The sequence below is a fragment of the Jaculus jaculus genome, chromosome 4 (assembly GCF_020740685.1).
Source record: "Jaculus jaculus isolate mJacJac1 chromosome 4, mJacJac1.mat.Y.cur, whole genome shotgun sequence".
NCBI lineage: Eukaryota > Metazoa > Chordata > Mammalia > Rodentia > Dipodidae > Jaculus > Jaculus jaculus.
Window position 1 is genome coordinate 176,917,536 of NC_059105.1, and position 16,930 is coordinate 176,934,465.

Genomic DNA, 16,930 nt, shown 5'->3' on the forward strand with positions numbered 1-16,930 from the left:
GCTCTGTGTAAAGAAGTTGAAATCAGAACCACTCAACAGTTAGAGAATAAACAAACAAGTTTCTAAATGAGTTTACTTCCTTTCTTTGCCTCAAGTAATTCTACAGACAATAATACTCCTACAGTGAGAAGCTATTGATAATGTGCTTGTTTAGTGAATGAAAGAACCTGGGGTTAATCTACACCATAAAAAAGTTAATAAATCTCATTTCCTATGTAGCACAGGTTAGCTTTCAACTTTCTAGGTAGCCACATCTCCTAAATGCTAGGTTTACAGGCATTTAAAAAAAACAGCTGAAAAACAAAGAATGTTAGGGTCTGATCATTTGCTGGACTGGTGATCCAATACTGGGCGGCAGCAATGAGCCACAGCTCCTGGGCAACCACACAGTCAGAAGTCAGAGTGTAAGGGGAGAAGGAGGGAGGGAAAGGGAAAAAAAGAAGAGAAAGGAGAGAGAGAAGAGAGGGATGGAGGGAGAGAGGGATGGAGAGAGAGAGGAAGGGAGGGAGGGAGAAAAGAAGGAAGGGAGGGAGGGAGAAAAGAAGGAAGGGAGGAAAGGAGGGAGTAAAGCAGGAAATGCAAAGAGGAGAGGAAAGGGGGAAAGGGAAAGGAAGGGAAGAAGAAGGGAAGGGGAGGGGGAAAAGAAAGGGAAGGGAAGAGAAAGGGAAGGGAAGGGAAGGGAAGGGAAGGGAAGGGAAGGGAAGGGAAGGGAAGGGAAGGGAAGGAAAGGGAAGGAAAGGGAAGGAAAGGGAAGGAAAGGGAGGGAAGGAAAAGAAAGGGAGGGAAGGAAAGGAAAGGGAGGGAAGGAAAGGGAGGGAAGGAAAGGAAAGGGAGGGAAGGGAAGGGAAAGAGAGGGAAGGAAAGGAAAGGGAGGGAAGGGAAGGGAAAGGGAGGGAAGGAAAGGAAAGGGAGGGAAAGAAAGGGAAAGGGAGGGAAGGAAGAACGGAAAAAGACAGGAAACTCAACGCGGTGCTACTGTACAGCTAAGCTGTCATGCTTGGTAGCTCAGGCGCATCAGTGCGCTATCCACTTACAGTATTTTCAACTTTCAGTGCGTTTGCTGACGCACAACTTCACTGGTAAGTGGAGGAACGTGTGCAATTGGAAACGAAAGGGAAGAAAACTTTTTCTCCACAAATGCCCTCTACCCTTTGACTTAATTCTCCCTTGTTGAGATGAACTCCCCCAGGTTACTGGTCACTGAGGGAAGAACGAACTAGGGTGGCGCAGTTCTAGCTTTTCTCTCTGTCTGTCTGTCTGTCTGTCTGTCTCTCTCTCTCTCTTTCTCTCTCTCCCCCTGGAGACAGCTTCCTGAGGAGAGGCCACTTTCAAATGGAGGCCAAATCCTGGAGCTGTGTGCAGTCACCCTGACCCTGGGGATTGACCCACAGTCCACTGGCCTCTCTCCCAACCATACACAACACCCTAATACTTGCTGCGACAAACAGTCATCTATTTATGATCTCAATTTCAGAACCCAGAGAGGAGAGGGCAGAAGAGAGTCTCATATCCTGATGTCCATGTGTATGTCTCTCCGGAACCACAGGCATCCATGTGGCTCAGTCTCTTAAACGGCCGGGGAAGAGCAGAGTGCCCAGCCGCCCAGCCGCCTTCGGTACAAATCTGGATTATCGTCATGGAAAATAACTGCTCATCCATGACCAGTGACCAGCACACAGCTGGTTGGACTGGAGAAGGAAATCACCACGATGGGAGATTCTCTGGGTGTGGCTACAGAACTTGATCACAGCAACTTATTACTGTCATGTTGTGAGGTTGACAAGTCAGTGCACGGAGTAGTCAGAGACCACAAGTGAAATCAGTAGAGAATATATTTGGTTCGAATTTTGTAGCCCTTAGACACTCATCCTACCTAGTAGCATGTACTGTAAAACTGAAAAGCTGGAAATAATGTTTGCTTAATTATGAATAGCTATTAAATTAATGGTTTTTTTTTTAAATAAAACCTGCTTCTCATGGCAAGCAAATTCACTGCTCGAAGTCACTGTGATGCCTCCACGAAGCTCGAGAAGACATCATTTTGTAAATGGGTCCTCTAATAAGTGAGCAATTTGACTCTCACAGTATATTCTTCTCAACCTGGCTTCCCATAGGGTCACTGTGCTCACAAAGCACTCAGATTACATTAAAAATCTGTAGAATGTGGTGTGATTTCATGAAATAAAAAAAGGAAAATAACTACAGGCTTTTCCATTAAGGAGAAAAAATAAATGAAAATTTGTGCTCACCTGAAAAGACATCCAGCCTCGCAGCCCCTGCATCTCTGGAAACAATGTAAAAATATCATTGCTTTAATGGAAAATTGTGTTTCAGAAATGACATGAATCTGAACTGCTTATGTGAGATATAACCTATTGTCAGATATCAAACAATAAGAAAATATACTTAAATTGCTTTAAAATCCATTACTAAGTTCTTTCACTCTGCATTTATATTCTGAGAACTATCATCACTCTTAATTTCAGATTATTACAAAAACCAAAACTTAGAAATTTAAAAGAAAAAGTGGTAGTTATAAAATGTTCAGCAAAGTGAACATCAGTGTAGTTATTTATATTTTAAAAACTGGCTGGAGAATAATCCAAAACCATAGAGATTCTCATGAGGTATTATAGTTCAAAAGATGCAATGAAAAAGGAATTAAGGCCATTTGTACTGAAGGATCACCTTTCTTAAGAACATATATGATGTGCATGTGCATACATGGGAACAAATTATTATTTTTTGCATTGCTGGGGATGGAACCCTGGGCCTCACACACGCTAGGAAAGCAGTCTGTCATTAGCTGTGTCCCATTGCTTAAAATGTTATTGAAGATTTTCTCAGCTGGGTGTGGTGGTGCACGCCTTTCATCTAAGCACTTTGGAGGCAGAGGTAGGAGGACTTAGAAATTAACTTAGCTTCTTCCTGTAGACAACTGTTCTCCTTATATAGAATTCTGGAATTACCCCTATATGTCAAGCAAACACCAAATGCAGGATTTTTATTTTTTTGAGGTAGGGTCTCACTCTAGTCTAGGCTAACCTGGAATTCACTATGTAGTCTCAGATTGGCTTCAAACTCACAGCAATCCTCCTACCACTACCCCCCGCCACCATGCTGAGATTAAAAGTGCATCACCATGCCTGGGAGAGAGAAAGAATGGGGGTGCTGGGGCATCTAGCCACTGCAAATGAGTTCCAGATGCATGCATGCACCACTTTGTGCATCTGGCTTTACATGTGTACTGGGGAATAGAGCTCTCGTCATTAGACTTTGCAGGCAAACACCTTTGCCGGTGTAAATCTCTCCCAGCCCTAAATGCAATATTTTTGAAAATTCTCTCATAATCTTTATAATCCCATGACATGTGGCTACCAATATCTGCATTATACAATTACACAGTATATAAAGTACCATGCACATAACAAATGCTCAGAACATGCCACTATGCTGAAGTCAGCTTTTTTTTTTTTTTTTTTTTTTCTGTTTGGTTCGGTTTAGCTCGATTTGGTTTTGTGTTGCTGGGAGCAAACCGAGGTCCTTGCACATGGAAATGGAAATACTTGACGTTTGAACCACTTGCCCAGCTTAAACCTTGAGTTCTTTAAACATACAATTTCTTGGGCTGGGGAGATGGCTTAGCAGTTAAGGCACTTGCCTGTAAAGCCTAAGGACCCAGGTTCAATTTCCCAGGAAGCCAGATGCACAAGGTGGTGCATGCATCTTGATTTCCTTTGGAATGGCTAGAGGCCCGCTAGAGGCCCTGGCACACCCATATTCTAATGCTCTCTCCCTCTCCCCCACCCCACGCCTCTCTCTCTCTGTCTTCCTCTTCCTCTCTCTCTCAAATAAATAAATTAAATTAAACATTTTTTAAAGAGACAGAAAGAGAGAGACAGAATTGGTGTGCTAGGGCCTCAGCCACTGCAATCTTACTCCAGATACTTTTGCCACCTAGTGGGCACGTGTGACCTTGCGATTGAGTCACCTTTGTGCGTCTGGTTAATGTGGGACCTGCAGAGTCGAACACAGGCCATCTCTGTAGCCCAAAACATTTTTTTAAAGATACAATTTCTTCATACAGAATTTTCATGGCTTAAGGCATAAGATAACAGCTTGCATTTATAACATTTGAAGACATTTCATGGTGGTTTTGGTACTTTATCATAAGACACTGTCTCTAAAACAGCTGCTATGCTGGGAAGAATCCTCCAGCCATCCTTCCTGTGGGGTTATGTATTTTCCCTGCTATAGACAAGGTCCCTTCAGTACATCTGTCTTCATCGTCACACCCACATGAGCTCCCCACAAACCTGAGCGCAAGGCTGTGCAATGACTTCTTAGAATAATGGGGGTTAGAGAGCCCTGGAGCGTTTTAATGGAGTCTGAGAGAATAAGTCATCTTTCCATGTTAAATACCAGCACCTAAGCAGCGGTGAAAAATGCCATTAGCCACTAAAGACACAGGAAGTGACGGGTTTTCTCAGCCTGGGGAGGACACCAGAAAAGCAGCAAAGCTGAAGCCACAGCCTGGTCCTAACAGGTACCTGCTGTCCTCCAGCCTCCGAGCCATGGAGCAAGGCCGTCTCAATCCTGCTGCTTCTCCCACTAAAGCAGAAGGCTCCATCTTTTTATGTGGCTTCCTGTTTCTCAACCATTATAAGCATATCCCTTTTCTCTTCCTTTCCTTTCTCAACATTGTAAACTTCCACCAGGAATCAAACAAAACATAAGATGGGCTAGACTTGCTCAAGGGCTGCCAGGTTACCAACATAGCTATAAGACTTGCTTTCTTGTTTTAATCTTTTTTTTTTTTTTTTTTTAAGAGAGAGAGAGAGAGAGAGAGAATGGGCACACCAGAGCCTCAGCCACTGCAATCGAATTCCACATGCTTGTGCCACCCAGTGGGCATGTGTGACCTTGAGCTTGCCTCACCTTCATGCGTCTGCTAACGTGGGATCTGGGGAGTCAAACATGGGTCCTTAGGCATTGCAGGCAAGCGCCTTAACCACTAAGCCGTCTCTCCGGGCCAAGAAGTGCTCTCTTTATCATATCCTGTCTCCCTCTGGAGCACAGTCACCTCGCAGCCCTCTACTATGTAGGGTGGTCCCCTTCATCCCTTGCTGCCCCTCTGACTAGACCTGGTCTCCTTTGTCATGGGAACAAATGGAATGACCACAAAGAAGAGATATTTGGGAAAATGGACAAATGTGCTCTTTCACAGTTACACATGTCAAGCTCCTGAAAATGGACATTCAGCACCAGGGGACACAGGCTGCTTTGTTCCAAGGCAAGTGGCCACTCTGAATCACAGAGAAGCCAGCCATGACATCCCTCAGTCGTGGCCCGTGCCCTCTCAATGTCGTCAACGCTGAGTTCATGACTCCTTGACGGACCAACTTTACTTCCTCCCTCGCAGAGAGTTCCCAACAAGGAGGAGCTCGCAGTGTTCCCTTTAGGGCAGAGCAGGAATTCCTGGGTGGCAGGTTGTCTGACGGCAGTCTGCGTGCATGATCTCAGAAGTGTCACCTCACCGAGGGCCCAATGTGTAAAGCTAAGTGTTAATATATAGCAGTGGCACAAAACTTAAGACGCTGCATGAAGATCCCTCATCTAACAACTGCTTCTTGGGCAGACTTTGCTTTGTCCAGAGAAAGTGCAAAACCTCTTTGGTAAAAGGGAAACACAAGTTGAAACAAGCCAATATTCAGTTTAACTTTAAAAGACAAGTTAAGTTCAACCAAGTACCCTATGAGGGAACACCCTCAGGGAAGTGGAGATGGAGGAGGGGCGAAGGGATCCAAAACTATATAACCTATGTAAATGTGTGTGTACATACATATACACACATGCACATATCCGCCATCCATCCATCTATCTATCTAACTATATAATTTTGTGAAGTAATGTTTCACTCTAGCCCAGGCTGACCTGCAATTCACTATGTAGTCTCAGGGTGACCTCGAACTCACAGCGATCCTCCTACCTCTGCCTCCCAAATGCTGGGATTAAAGGTGTGCGCCACCACGCCTGGCTACATATATAATTTGTTCAAAGCCAGGTGGGGTGGGGTGTGTCTGGTATCTAGGCACTCAAGAGGCTGTGGCAGGAAGACTGTGAGTTTGATACCAACGTGAACCACAAAGGGAGGCTGAGGCCTGCACAGTGAGGTTCGAGGAAGGGATGGGCACGAGGCCCTTCACAGTGTTCCAAAATAATACTTTTAAAAGGAACTTAAGGGCTGGAGAGATGGCTTAGCGGTTAAGCACTTGCCTGTGAAGCCTAAGGACCCCGGTTCGAGGCTCGGTTCCCCAGGTCCCACGTTAGCCAGATGCACAAGGGGGCGCACGCGTCTGGAGTTCGTTTGCAGAGGCTGGAAGCCCTGGCGCGCCCACTCTCTCTCTCTCCCTCTATCTGTCTTTCTCTCTGTGTCTGCCGCTCTCAAATAAATAAATAAATAAAATTTTTTAAAAAAAGGAACTTAAATTTTTGTAAGAAGTAACTTAAACCTCTATATCATTTATTTATTTATTTATTTATTTATTTATTTATTTATTTGACAGAGAAAGAGGGAGAGAGAGTGAGAGAATGGGCGTGCCATGGCCTCCAGGGCCACTTACTGCAGATGAACTCCCTTGTGCATCTGGCTAACATGGGTCCTGGGGAATCAAACTTGGGTCCTTTGGCTTTGCAGGCGAATGTCTCAATAGCTAAGCTATTCCTCCAGCCCAAACCTCAATATATTTATGTGAGTTAGAAATAGGTTGCTGGAGTCTTTAGCGACATGACATACACTTGAATTCTAACTTTCAGCAACGGTGTACATTTACATTAGTTCAAGAGCTATCCAAGAGAATATCTGCTTTTACATGGTTTCTAACACAAACATACCAATCCAACTTACCTGTACTTTAAATCTGATCGTGAATACAAATTACATAAAAGTAAGGAATCCTCTCCTCTGTTTTATCCCATGCAACTTTAATGTCATAAGAAATCAAGTCAAATAACATCCCAAGTGGGAACGCATACATTATATTTTTATTTCATGTATACTTACAGTAGATTTGTGTCCTGAAATATCCTCAGTGATCTTTGTTCAGAGACAAGCCTTACCTTGCATTGTCCATCAACTCAGCCAGAGCTCCAAAAAGGAAACTGTAAGTTGTGCTGATGAGGAAATAAAGGGAACATAAACAGTCAAGCCAGAGATGCAACAAGGGTCAAAGATTCAAGACACATGCAGACAAATATTCTCCAGTTCTGGATAGATAATCAGTTAAGTTACTCTAGCCAGGTGTAACACACCATTAATTTTTGTAAACATTTATTTGCAAGCATTGAAAGAGAACTAGAGAGGGATAAAATGGGCGAGCCAGGGCCTCTGGCCACTGCAAGCGAACTTCAGACACATGTGCCACTTTGTGGGTCTGGCTTTATGTGAGCAGTGGGGAAGTCCAGCCCAACCTGTGAGGCTTTGCAAGCACGTGCCTTGAACCCCTGAGCCACCTCTCTACCCTGGGGTGCACCTTTCATCCCGCACTCATGAAGGAGATTGAAGTAAGAGGGCTGCCTTGAGTGCAAGGTTAGTTTGAGTCACAGAGTGGGTTCCAGATCAGCAGGGATTAAGTGAGACCCTACCTCAAAGGTTAACAAAAAGGGGGCTGGTAGATGGCTTAGCAGTTAAGCCACTTGCCTGCAAAGCCTAAGGGCCCATGGTCAACTCTTCAAGTCCCATGTAAGCCGGGGACACAGTGCACAAGGTCGCACGTGCACATGAGATAGTGCACGTGTCTGGAGTTCAACGGCAGTGGCTGGAGACCCGGGCACGCCAGTTCATTCCCTCTCCTCCCCCCACACCCTCCCTCACACGCGCAGTATAGAAGAAGGCCAGTCTGTTGGGCTTGCCTCAAAAAAAAAAAAATCTAGGAACAACGTTCTTAACACTGTGAAGATTCTCAAGTCTGAGCTCTGCATTATGAAGCCAAGGGTAAGAACAAATATTTTTTCCACTTTTCTTAATTTATATATAATAGGTTATATACTATTATCCCCTCGCCCCAACTCCTGTTACCCTGGAGGTCCTCCTCAGTGGGGCTACAGTATTCACTGTGGGGTCATAAAGCCTTTGTCAGTCCTTTTGGGTTGGGGGGAACCATGCCTCAGGGTATTCCTATCCACTCTGTGGCTCTTACCAGCTTTCCATTACCTCTTCCACAGTGTTCCCTGAGCCGTGGCAAGCCTGCTGACAATCTGATTTACTGCTGCGAAGAACACATGCTTGCTTTATGCTCATTATGAATTTTTTGGTTAGCATATGAAGAAACGGGCTTCGCTGTGACACACACACACACACACACACACACACACTTTAGTCTTTTTCATCTAAGAGCGCATTCTGCCAACAATGCCTAATCAAAGGAAGACTTCAAGAAACTTCCTATCACTACAGCGAATGTTGAACTTCTAATTTTGCTTCCTGAGTATGTATTAGAGTATTTTTTTTCAAATAATTTTTTCATTAAAATCACATTATTTAAGACCAAATTATTTTGCAGGCTATCAAAACCCAGTCTGTCAAAAGGGCATAAGGGTCCTAGTTGTGATTAGACGCAGGAATTGGCAGGGACCCCTGTCTGCTCCATCAATCTGTATTTTTCGGTGGACTGTTTTCAGCTTTCAGAAGCTATTGCTTAAATGAGCTCACAATGCCATATGACCTCTCTCTTATGCCCTATGCTCAGTTCTCGCTAACAGAACACTGTGAACGACCTTCTCTACTTCCAACACTTGCAAGGCTGAAGAGCTATGCGTGGGTAAATCAGATTGTCCTTAGGGTCACATACTTGCTTCTCATTTCCTCTCAGCATTAACAGAGAATCCAGCCTGCAATTTCTCTTTATATGTAGTAAACATATACAGAAGCAAAAGAAACTAATTCACTCCACCTTCTGACCTCCAGGTCCCCCCGAATATTTGTATAATATAAAACATTTCTATAATGTCTAAGCATCCAAACATCTCAGGCCACACAACAGCACTTGAGTTTAAAATTTAAGAAAACCCACACATACATCCTCACTTTTTTGAAATACTAAACTTCAAACACAAGGGTAATAAAAGGTCTCCTGAATTATTTCAGCTTTAAAATTGCTAATTTGTCCGAAACAAACCCTGGAAGAAGGCCTGGCAACGTGGCTCCGTGGTCAAAGGCACTGACCTGCTAAGCCTCTCGGCTCAGGTTCAACTCCCCAGCGCCCATATAAACCAGATATACGGCGTGGCGGCAGCAAGCGTCCTTGGTGTGGCCACATTCCTATTCCTAGCCCCTCATTCATTCACACTCGTTCGTATCATGCTCTCTCATAAATGAAAATATTTAAAAAATACGGGGAGGGGGAACAAGATGGGTAATGGGTGAAGAAACACAATCACAGCATATTTTCTCTCATAAGCACAATCTAAAAGGGGGACCACTGAGGGGCAGAAAAGAGTCCAAGCCAGGCGTGGTGGTGCACGCCTTTAATCCCAGCCCTTAGGAGGCAGAGGGAGGAAGATCGCCATGAGTTCAAAGCCACCATGAGACTATGTAGTGAATTCCAGTCCAGGTCAGCCTGAGCTAGAGTGAGACCCTACCTCAAAAAACAAAAACAAAAAAGCAAAAGAAAAGAAAGTCCAGCAGGAGGAAGAAAGAGGGACACCTGAGAGAGGGGGTGTGAATACGAACGAAGGAAAATGAGCTGTGTGGATGAAGTGTCAGGATCCTATTCTTTTGCATGCCCAGTTTTTAAAAATTTAGTGTAAGGCTGGGGAGATTGCTCAGTGGCTAAGGTTTGACTCCCCAGTACCCACAAAAATCCATATGCAAAAAGTGGCCTGTGCATCCTAACAGGAGACACGTCAGCTGGCCCCGGAGGAGGAGAAGTCCATTCCTGGCTCCGCCGTGGTAGAAGCAACACAGTCCTCTCACAATCAGGAGACGCAAAGATCCCAAAGCAGAAAAGAGCTGAGCAGAGCACAGTGCTGGTCTGACGGCGAATGGGAAGAACCAACTAAGAGGAAGGCACGGCGGACTCGTGGAGGAATCCTACCATGCCGGAAAAGGGCTTTCACAGGGCCTGCATGCAACTGGGAAGCACTGTCGATTTCTCAGAAGAGTGACCTATCTTATTCTTTTTTTTTTAATTATCCTTATTTATTTGAGAGCGACAGACAGAGAGAGAAAGAGGCAGATAGAGAGAGAGAGAGAGAATGGGCGCGCCAGGGCCTCCAGCCACTGCAAACGAACTCCAAATGCGTGCGCCCCCTTGTGCATCTGGCTAACGTGGGTCCTGGGGAATCGAGCCTCGAACTGGGGTCCTCAGGCTTCACAGGCAAGCGCTTAACCGCTAAGCCACCTCTCCAGCCCTCTTATTCTTTTTTTCAAACGCTCAGCCTGGCAGCTCTCAGGGACATGAACCTTGGAGGAGCCACCACGGGAAGCAGACAGCCCAGAGAACAGGCTGGGTGGGGTGCAGCAAGTCAGGCTGGTGTCTCCTAGACTGAAGTCAACGGCGACACAGACCAGTGGACGGACGTGAGACACCTTTAGAGAAAATCCAAATTTGACGATCAAATGAACTGAATGGAGGCGTAGCAATGGGAAAAAAAAAATTCTTCTCCATTACTCCACTGGATGGCGCCACACACCTGTGATGTCAGAACTTGGGAGGCTGAGGCAGGACACACTCAAGTTTGAGGCCGATATATGGACACTGCCTCAAAAATCGAAGAACAGCCCACTCCCACACACATCACTGAAGCTCTGTGGGGAGCATGGGCCCCAGCTAGTGTCTAGTGGCTGCAGGTGTCCTGTGACTTGACCTGGAGGAAAAGTGACTTAGGTCCTGGCTGCTAGACGGTACTTGGAGACTCCAACATGTCTGCAGGCCTTCACATAGCACCCTGCCCCGTGGTCCTTCTGTTCCAGCTTTAGGGCCCACTGACGTCAGTGTGCGGGGCCTCCATCCTTTAGTACACCCTGACTCAAAAAAAAAAAACAAAACAGGACTCTTGGTTTCTACACAGAAAGGAATTTCAGAACCAGCCAGTATGAAGTAGAACTGGAATTTCTTAAAAGACACTTTAAAAATATATTTTTTATAGCCGGATGTGTTTTAAACATTAGTTTATGAGAAGAAAACAAGGGCTGGGTAATAAAATAAGATGTGCTAATTCCAAGCCTGCCTGGGCTAGAGTGAGAACCTACCTTGAAAAACCAAAAATAAATAAATAAATAAATATAAAGTAAAATAAAGAGGGGGGGGGGCTGTTTGCCTGCAAAGCCAAAGGACTCATGTTCAATTCCCCAGGATCCACATAAAGCCAGATGCACAAAGTGGCGCAGGTATCTGGAGTTCGTATGCAGTGGCTAGAGGCCCTGGTGAACCCATTCATTTATTCTCCCTCCCTCCCTCCCCCCCCTCTCTCCATATATGTGTGTGTGTGTGTGTGTGTGTGTGTGTGTGTGTATGCCTCTCTCAAAAACAATAAATAGAATTTAAAAATGGATTATTAAATGTGTATTTTGATTTTTTTAAAAAAAGGAGAAAGGTATTGCCATTGCATGGACAATCATCCGCAACACCTCCCTGCCGAGCTGAGCAGACGCCGCCTGTCTCTGAACCTGCGCTGCATCACGCTGCCGTCATCTTTATCACGGCACCCGCTGAAAAGTGCACACCTCACGATGGGAGGATGTGAAGTTATCAGCCCCAGAAACTGTACAAAGGAACTTCTTTGCCAGATAAAATTAAACCTCTAGTTCTAGACTTGGACTTTTCTGTGAACTCATTCACAGCTTCTATTTCATTTGTACTTTTTTTTTTTTTTTCCACTTTTTCGTTTTTCAAGGTAAGGTCTCACTCTAGCTCAGGCTGACCTGGAATTCACTCTGTAGGCTCAGGGTGGCCTCGAACTCATGGCGATCCTCCTACCTCTGCCTCCCGAGTGCTGGGATCAAAGGCGAGCGCCACCACGCCCGGCTATTTCATTTGTCTTTCACCCCAGTCATCTTTTAACTCCTTGCTCCCTCCTGGCAGGTTTAAACCCTGCCCTGCGGAGAGACAAGAATGAACACTGCCTGTTTGACTCTGCCATCCTTCAATTGCACAAATCGTCCCATACAGCAACGCTGGCCTTCCCTGGCTTTTGTTTTTAAACACCTCCATTTGGTTCCATTTCCTAAGTAAGTGGGCATTTTCAGGATGCACAAATTACTAAATAATTCCCAAGCACCAACATCCCACTAGGATTTACATAACACTCAAGGCTATTGTTTATTTAACTGGAAGTGACAAATGACATAGAAATCTGTCACCTGCCTCTGCGATCTGACCACACTAGACTCACCTTACCCGTGGCTTCTCTTCCTATGGTATCAGTTACAAGTGGTTAATCTCAATCTAAAAGTGGTAACTGGAAAGTTTTGGAAATAACCCGATTCTGAGCAGTATGACGAAAAACTGCCTTGCCCCGCCGTTATGTATAGCATGTTTCTATTTTATCTTTCATGACTCGTTTCTTACTGTTTAATAATGCGCTTCATGGCTGGTAGACTACAGATAAGTACGCATGTACAGGAAAAACGGAGGTGTAGACAGATTTTGATCTTTATCTGTAGTTGGCACTACCTTTAAAACTTCAGACACACACAGGGATCTTGCATAGTCTGTGTGGTTAAGCGGTGGGGTCTGCTCTGCTTCAAACAGCACTGGGTGCGGTTCCCTATAAGGCATCTGGGTCGGGATGGAGGAAAAGATCAGAATAGTGACTGAACCATGACACGGCATCGTCAGCCTGCAGCCTGGTTACCCTCGGGGAGAGGCCTGCACCTTGAAATGCGTGCGTGCGGAGTGCTCCCTAAGGCAACTTGCAAGGGGTTGAGAAGGTTGGTAGTAGTCCTAATCCGTTGACCAACATATAACTCGTCTTTAAATCATACACACAGGCCTATCTTTCCTCTGGGTGTTAAGTGAACGGCACCGAATGAGTTCAGGTTGTCCTAGAATATTCAACTTTCATCCCTTTTTCTCTGGTTTAAGTACACTTAGGAGGCATGAACAAATTCTTAGCAGGTCGCGGTGGTGCAAGCCTTCTTTAATCCCAGCACTCGGGAGGCAGAGGTAAGGGGATCGCCACGAGTTCGAGGCCACCCTGAGACTCCATAGTGAGTTCCAGGTCAGCTTGGGCTAGAGTGAGACCCTACCTCGAAAAACCAAAATGAAAAAAAAAAGAAATTCTTAGATCAAGCCTCTCAAGGTCACTGGGTTTCTGTTTTACTCCCCGCCCCCTTGGGGGCTTCCTGCGGATGGAGGCCGAACAACCCCAGGGCGACCCCGCGGGACACTCACGAGTTCACGTGGATGAAATCCAGGTGCAGCCGAGCCCGCAGCAGCGGGCCGTACTTCCCGTCCATGGCGTCGAAGGACCTCGAGCTCGACCGCTGGGAACCAGGCGCTCCAAGCGAGTCCGCGCTGCAGCTGTGGGCGCAGGCCCGAGTCTACGCCTGCACCCCGCGCCCCGCGCCTGCGCCCCGCGCCTGCACCCCACGTCTACGCCTGCGCCTGCACCTCACGCCGGCACCCTGCACCTCACGCCTGCGCCTGCGCCCCACGCCTGCGCCCCACGTCTGCGCCCCACGCCTGCGCCCCACGCCTGCTCCCCACTTCTGCGCCTGCGCCCCGTGCCACGGGCCTGCGCCTGAGCCTACACCTCACCCCTGCACCCCCACGCCTGCGCCTGCACCTCACGCCTGCGCCCCACGTCTACGCCTGCGCCCCGTGCCATGGGCCTGCGCCCCACGCCTGCGCCTGAGCCTGCGCCTGTACATCACGCCTGCACCCCATGCCTGCGCCTGCACCCCACGTCTACACCTGAGCCACGCGCCTGCGCCCCACGCCTGCGCCAGCGCCTCACGCTTGCGCCTGCACCCCACGCTTGAGCCCCACTCCTGCGCCTGCATCCCACACCTAAGCTCCACGCCTGCGCCCCATGCCCACGCCTGCGCCCCACTCCTGAGCCTGCACCCCACACGTGTGCTTCACGCCTGAGGCAACACCCCACGCCTGCGTCCCACGCCCCCGCCTGCACACAGGCCAACATCCCATGCCTGCACCCCACACCTGCGCTCCCCACCTGCGCCCCACGCCCACGCCCGCGCCCAGCCCTGAGCCCCAGCTCCGTGGACACGCGCCCCCTGGCGGCGCAGCGCAAGCGTCCGGACCGCTGGGCCCGGTTCAGCTCTGCCTGCCCAGGTAGCTTTTCTCCTGGGCCCCTTCCAGTCCCTGCTCTTTCGGAGAGGGGCGGTTCGAATTCTCCCAGGAAAGAGGAAATTCTGTCTCTCTGTGTCTCGTTCCTATGGCAGAGGAGGGCTAAAGTAAACCGTAGTTTCTCTTTGCTTGTGTCACTTTCCTGTGTTCTTTGAATGCATGCATTCTCCACCTTGGAGGACATCTGCGGCTAGTTTCCATTATCTGTCAACTGACATTTAGCTATTTGATGTCCTGTTCTGGCTTATGTATTAAACAGGGCGGTGCGCTGAAAGATAGACTTGTGCAGGTGGAAGGCGCAAAGAGTGGTCCTGAGGATAAACACGCAGAGGGGCTGGGTAGACCAGATGTCCAAACTTGTGGCTTTCCTCATACAGTGCATAATTCAAAACCCAAGTAGGAGCAGCTTTGGTCAGGGATGCTGCAGGGGAAGGTCCAGATTGGGATGTGATGTTACTGGACTTATTTGTCCTGTAAGAAGCGGTTAAACTGATCACATGTCTAGAGCTGTTTGGCTTGGAATACAGCATGGTTCAGTAATACTCAGCAAATATTTTACATGCTAGCCTTAACGTCAGGGAGAAACAGCTATTGAACAGAGAACTTGAAATAGATGGTTTGTGATTTTAAGGCATCAGAAAGGCAATACATCTCCCAGAAAAAGAAAAGACTAAAATTGGAGTAGTCATTCTACTTCAGAAGAGAAGAAATTTCCAGCTGCTCAATTTATAGGGATCTGATATTTGAATGACAGCCCAGTGGAGCACCATGCTCTCCTTTAACTTAAATACTGGGAGTGAGCGTAAACCTTCCCAGTCACTGTCCTGATTGTGTCTTTGTCTCCACGGGGGCTGATGGGATTGGTGGTATTTTGCTAGCAATCTTCTCTTTACTAAGCAACATAGGCCAGCTTTCTCATTTTTCTCCCATAGAACTACACAAATATAGCTTATTTTCATTTTTATGGATTTAAAAAAAAAGCTTGACAAGCCTCTTCCAGATTTATTTTACAACCCCAATTTCCAACTGCTATCTCAAAGCAATTTACTTTTGGGAGGGGATGGGAGCCGCTAGCCTGTAATTAGTGAAGCTATAATATCTAGTTTCTACCAGAGGAGAGGATGTGGTTTACCACAGAGGAGTCTTTCTAATGATCTGTGCTGTGCTTTCCTGCAGTCAGTAGGCAGCCCCAAAACAGTAAGCCAGCATGGGTTGGTGTGGGTGACAGGCCCAGAGGGACAGTCACTGGATGATGCTGAGTAAGCGGCCAGGGAGTCACACAGCTGCCCAAAGCCTCCCCCTCACCCGGGTCAGCTCTGTGAGCCACCTTCCCACCTCAAAGGCCAAACTTATTCCTCTCCAACATAAACTTTCTGGATTTCATATTTCACTCATTTCCTTCAACTTTGCTTCAAGATTCATGTCAACATTATCTCGTGATAAAAATTCTGAGATGGTGGCAAGGAAAAGAAGTGCAAGTGGGAATGGCATCTGATACTCTTGTGATCCATCTTGATTTTCAGGAGAGTCCATGTGGGATAAGAGAGTCTTCAAGGCTTTCTCACTAAGCATTTTGTGTTTGGAATACACACGTTTTAGTCATGGTGCCCTTCTCCTATTTACGTTAACTGTTGCTGAACCAACATTCCGTTACTTTTGATGAATACATTTGAAATTCAGTGTTTATAACCATGAAAAATTGATGTTTGAACTGAGGGAGCATCCAGAACGGCATGTCATAATGTAGAAACCACAAGGAATTAGCAACATCTGACGTGTTATAGAAACACAAGGAGCAATACAATAGAGTTGATAACATTGGAAGAGGTCAGTGATCCCCAGCTGTAGCAGACAGCTTCAGGTTCGCTGAAATGAACTTCCAGACCAGGCACAGTTATGGAGGAAGGGATATTTATTGACACTTACAGATCCAGGGGAGGTTCCATAAAAGGCAGAAGAAGCTGGCCTGCCTTCACAGGCCCAAGCAGACAGAGAGGAGCAGAAGCCTAAAAGCCAAAAGCCACACAGCACAGCATAGCACACTTCAGGAACTCCAGCTAGGCACACTTTGCATATCTTTAGATTGCAATCTCAAGCCCACCCATACCTTAAGGCCAGTGAAACTGCCTCCAGCCAGGTGGCTACAGATGCAAACTACAAAGCAATAAAACACTGGATATATTGGGGGCCATCTATTCAAAGTACCACACCAGCTAAATAGTAAAATGACTAAATAAAACTCATACCATTCTTCTTTGAAGGAAGGGAGGATTTATATTAGGCTCATGGTTTCGGAATGTTCAACCCACCATCTCAAGGAGGCTATGTCAGAGCAGAACACTTCACATCATGACAGGCCATGAGGCAGAGTGAGGATGCTGGTGGACACTGACTTTCTCTTACCCCATTTTTATGCCATCTAGATCCTAGCCCATGTGGTACTGTTACATTATTCACTCAGTGTGGGGCTTTTTACTTCACTTAATCCTCTACATAAGCACCCTCAGCAGACATACCTGGATATGTGCCTCTCCAGTCTCCTAATCTATTCTATTTTTCTTTCTTTCTTTCTTTTCTTTTCTTTTTTTTTTTTTTTTTTTTGGTTTTTCGAGGTAGGG

General features: G+C 46.6%; 1 protein-coding gene across 1 annotated transcript in view; it reads right to left on the reverse strand.

Annotated features, from left to right (window-relative positions):
• The window catches only part of Morc1 (MORC family CW-type zinc finger 1), a 168,681-nt gene extending 155,222 nt beyond the window's left edge, over positions 1 to 13,459 (reverse strand). Inside the window, 3 exon segments of the mRNA XM_012950005.2 lie at positions 2,250 to 2,284; positions 7,120 to 7,173; positions 13,395 to 13,459. Of these exon segments, the coding sequence (XP_012805459.2) occupies positions 2,250 to 2,284; positions 7,120 to 7,173; positions 13,395 to 13,459 (154 nt within the window).
• Positions 13,460 to 16,930: the final 3,471 nt, after the last annotated feature.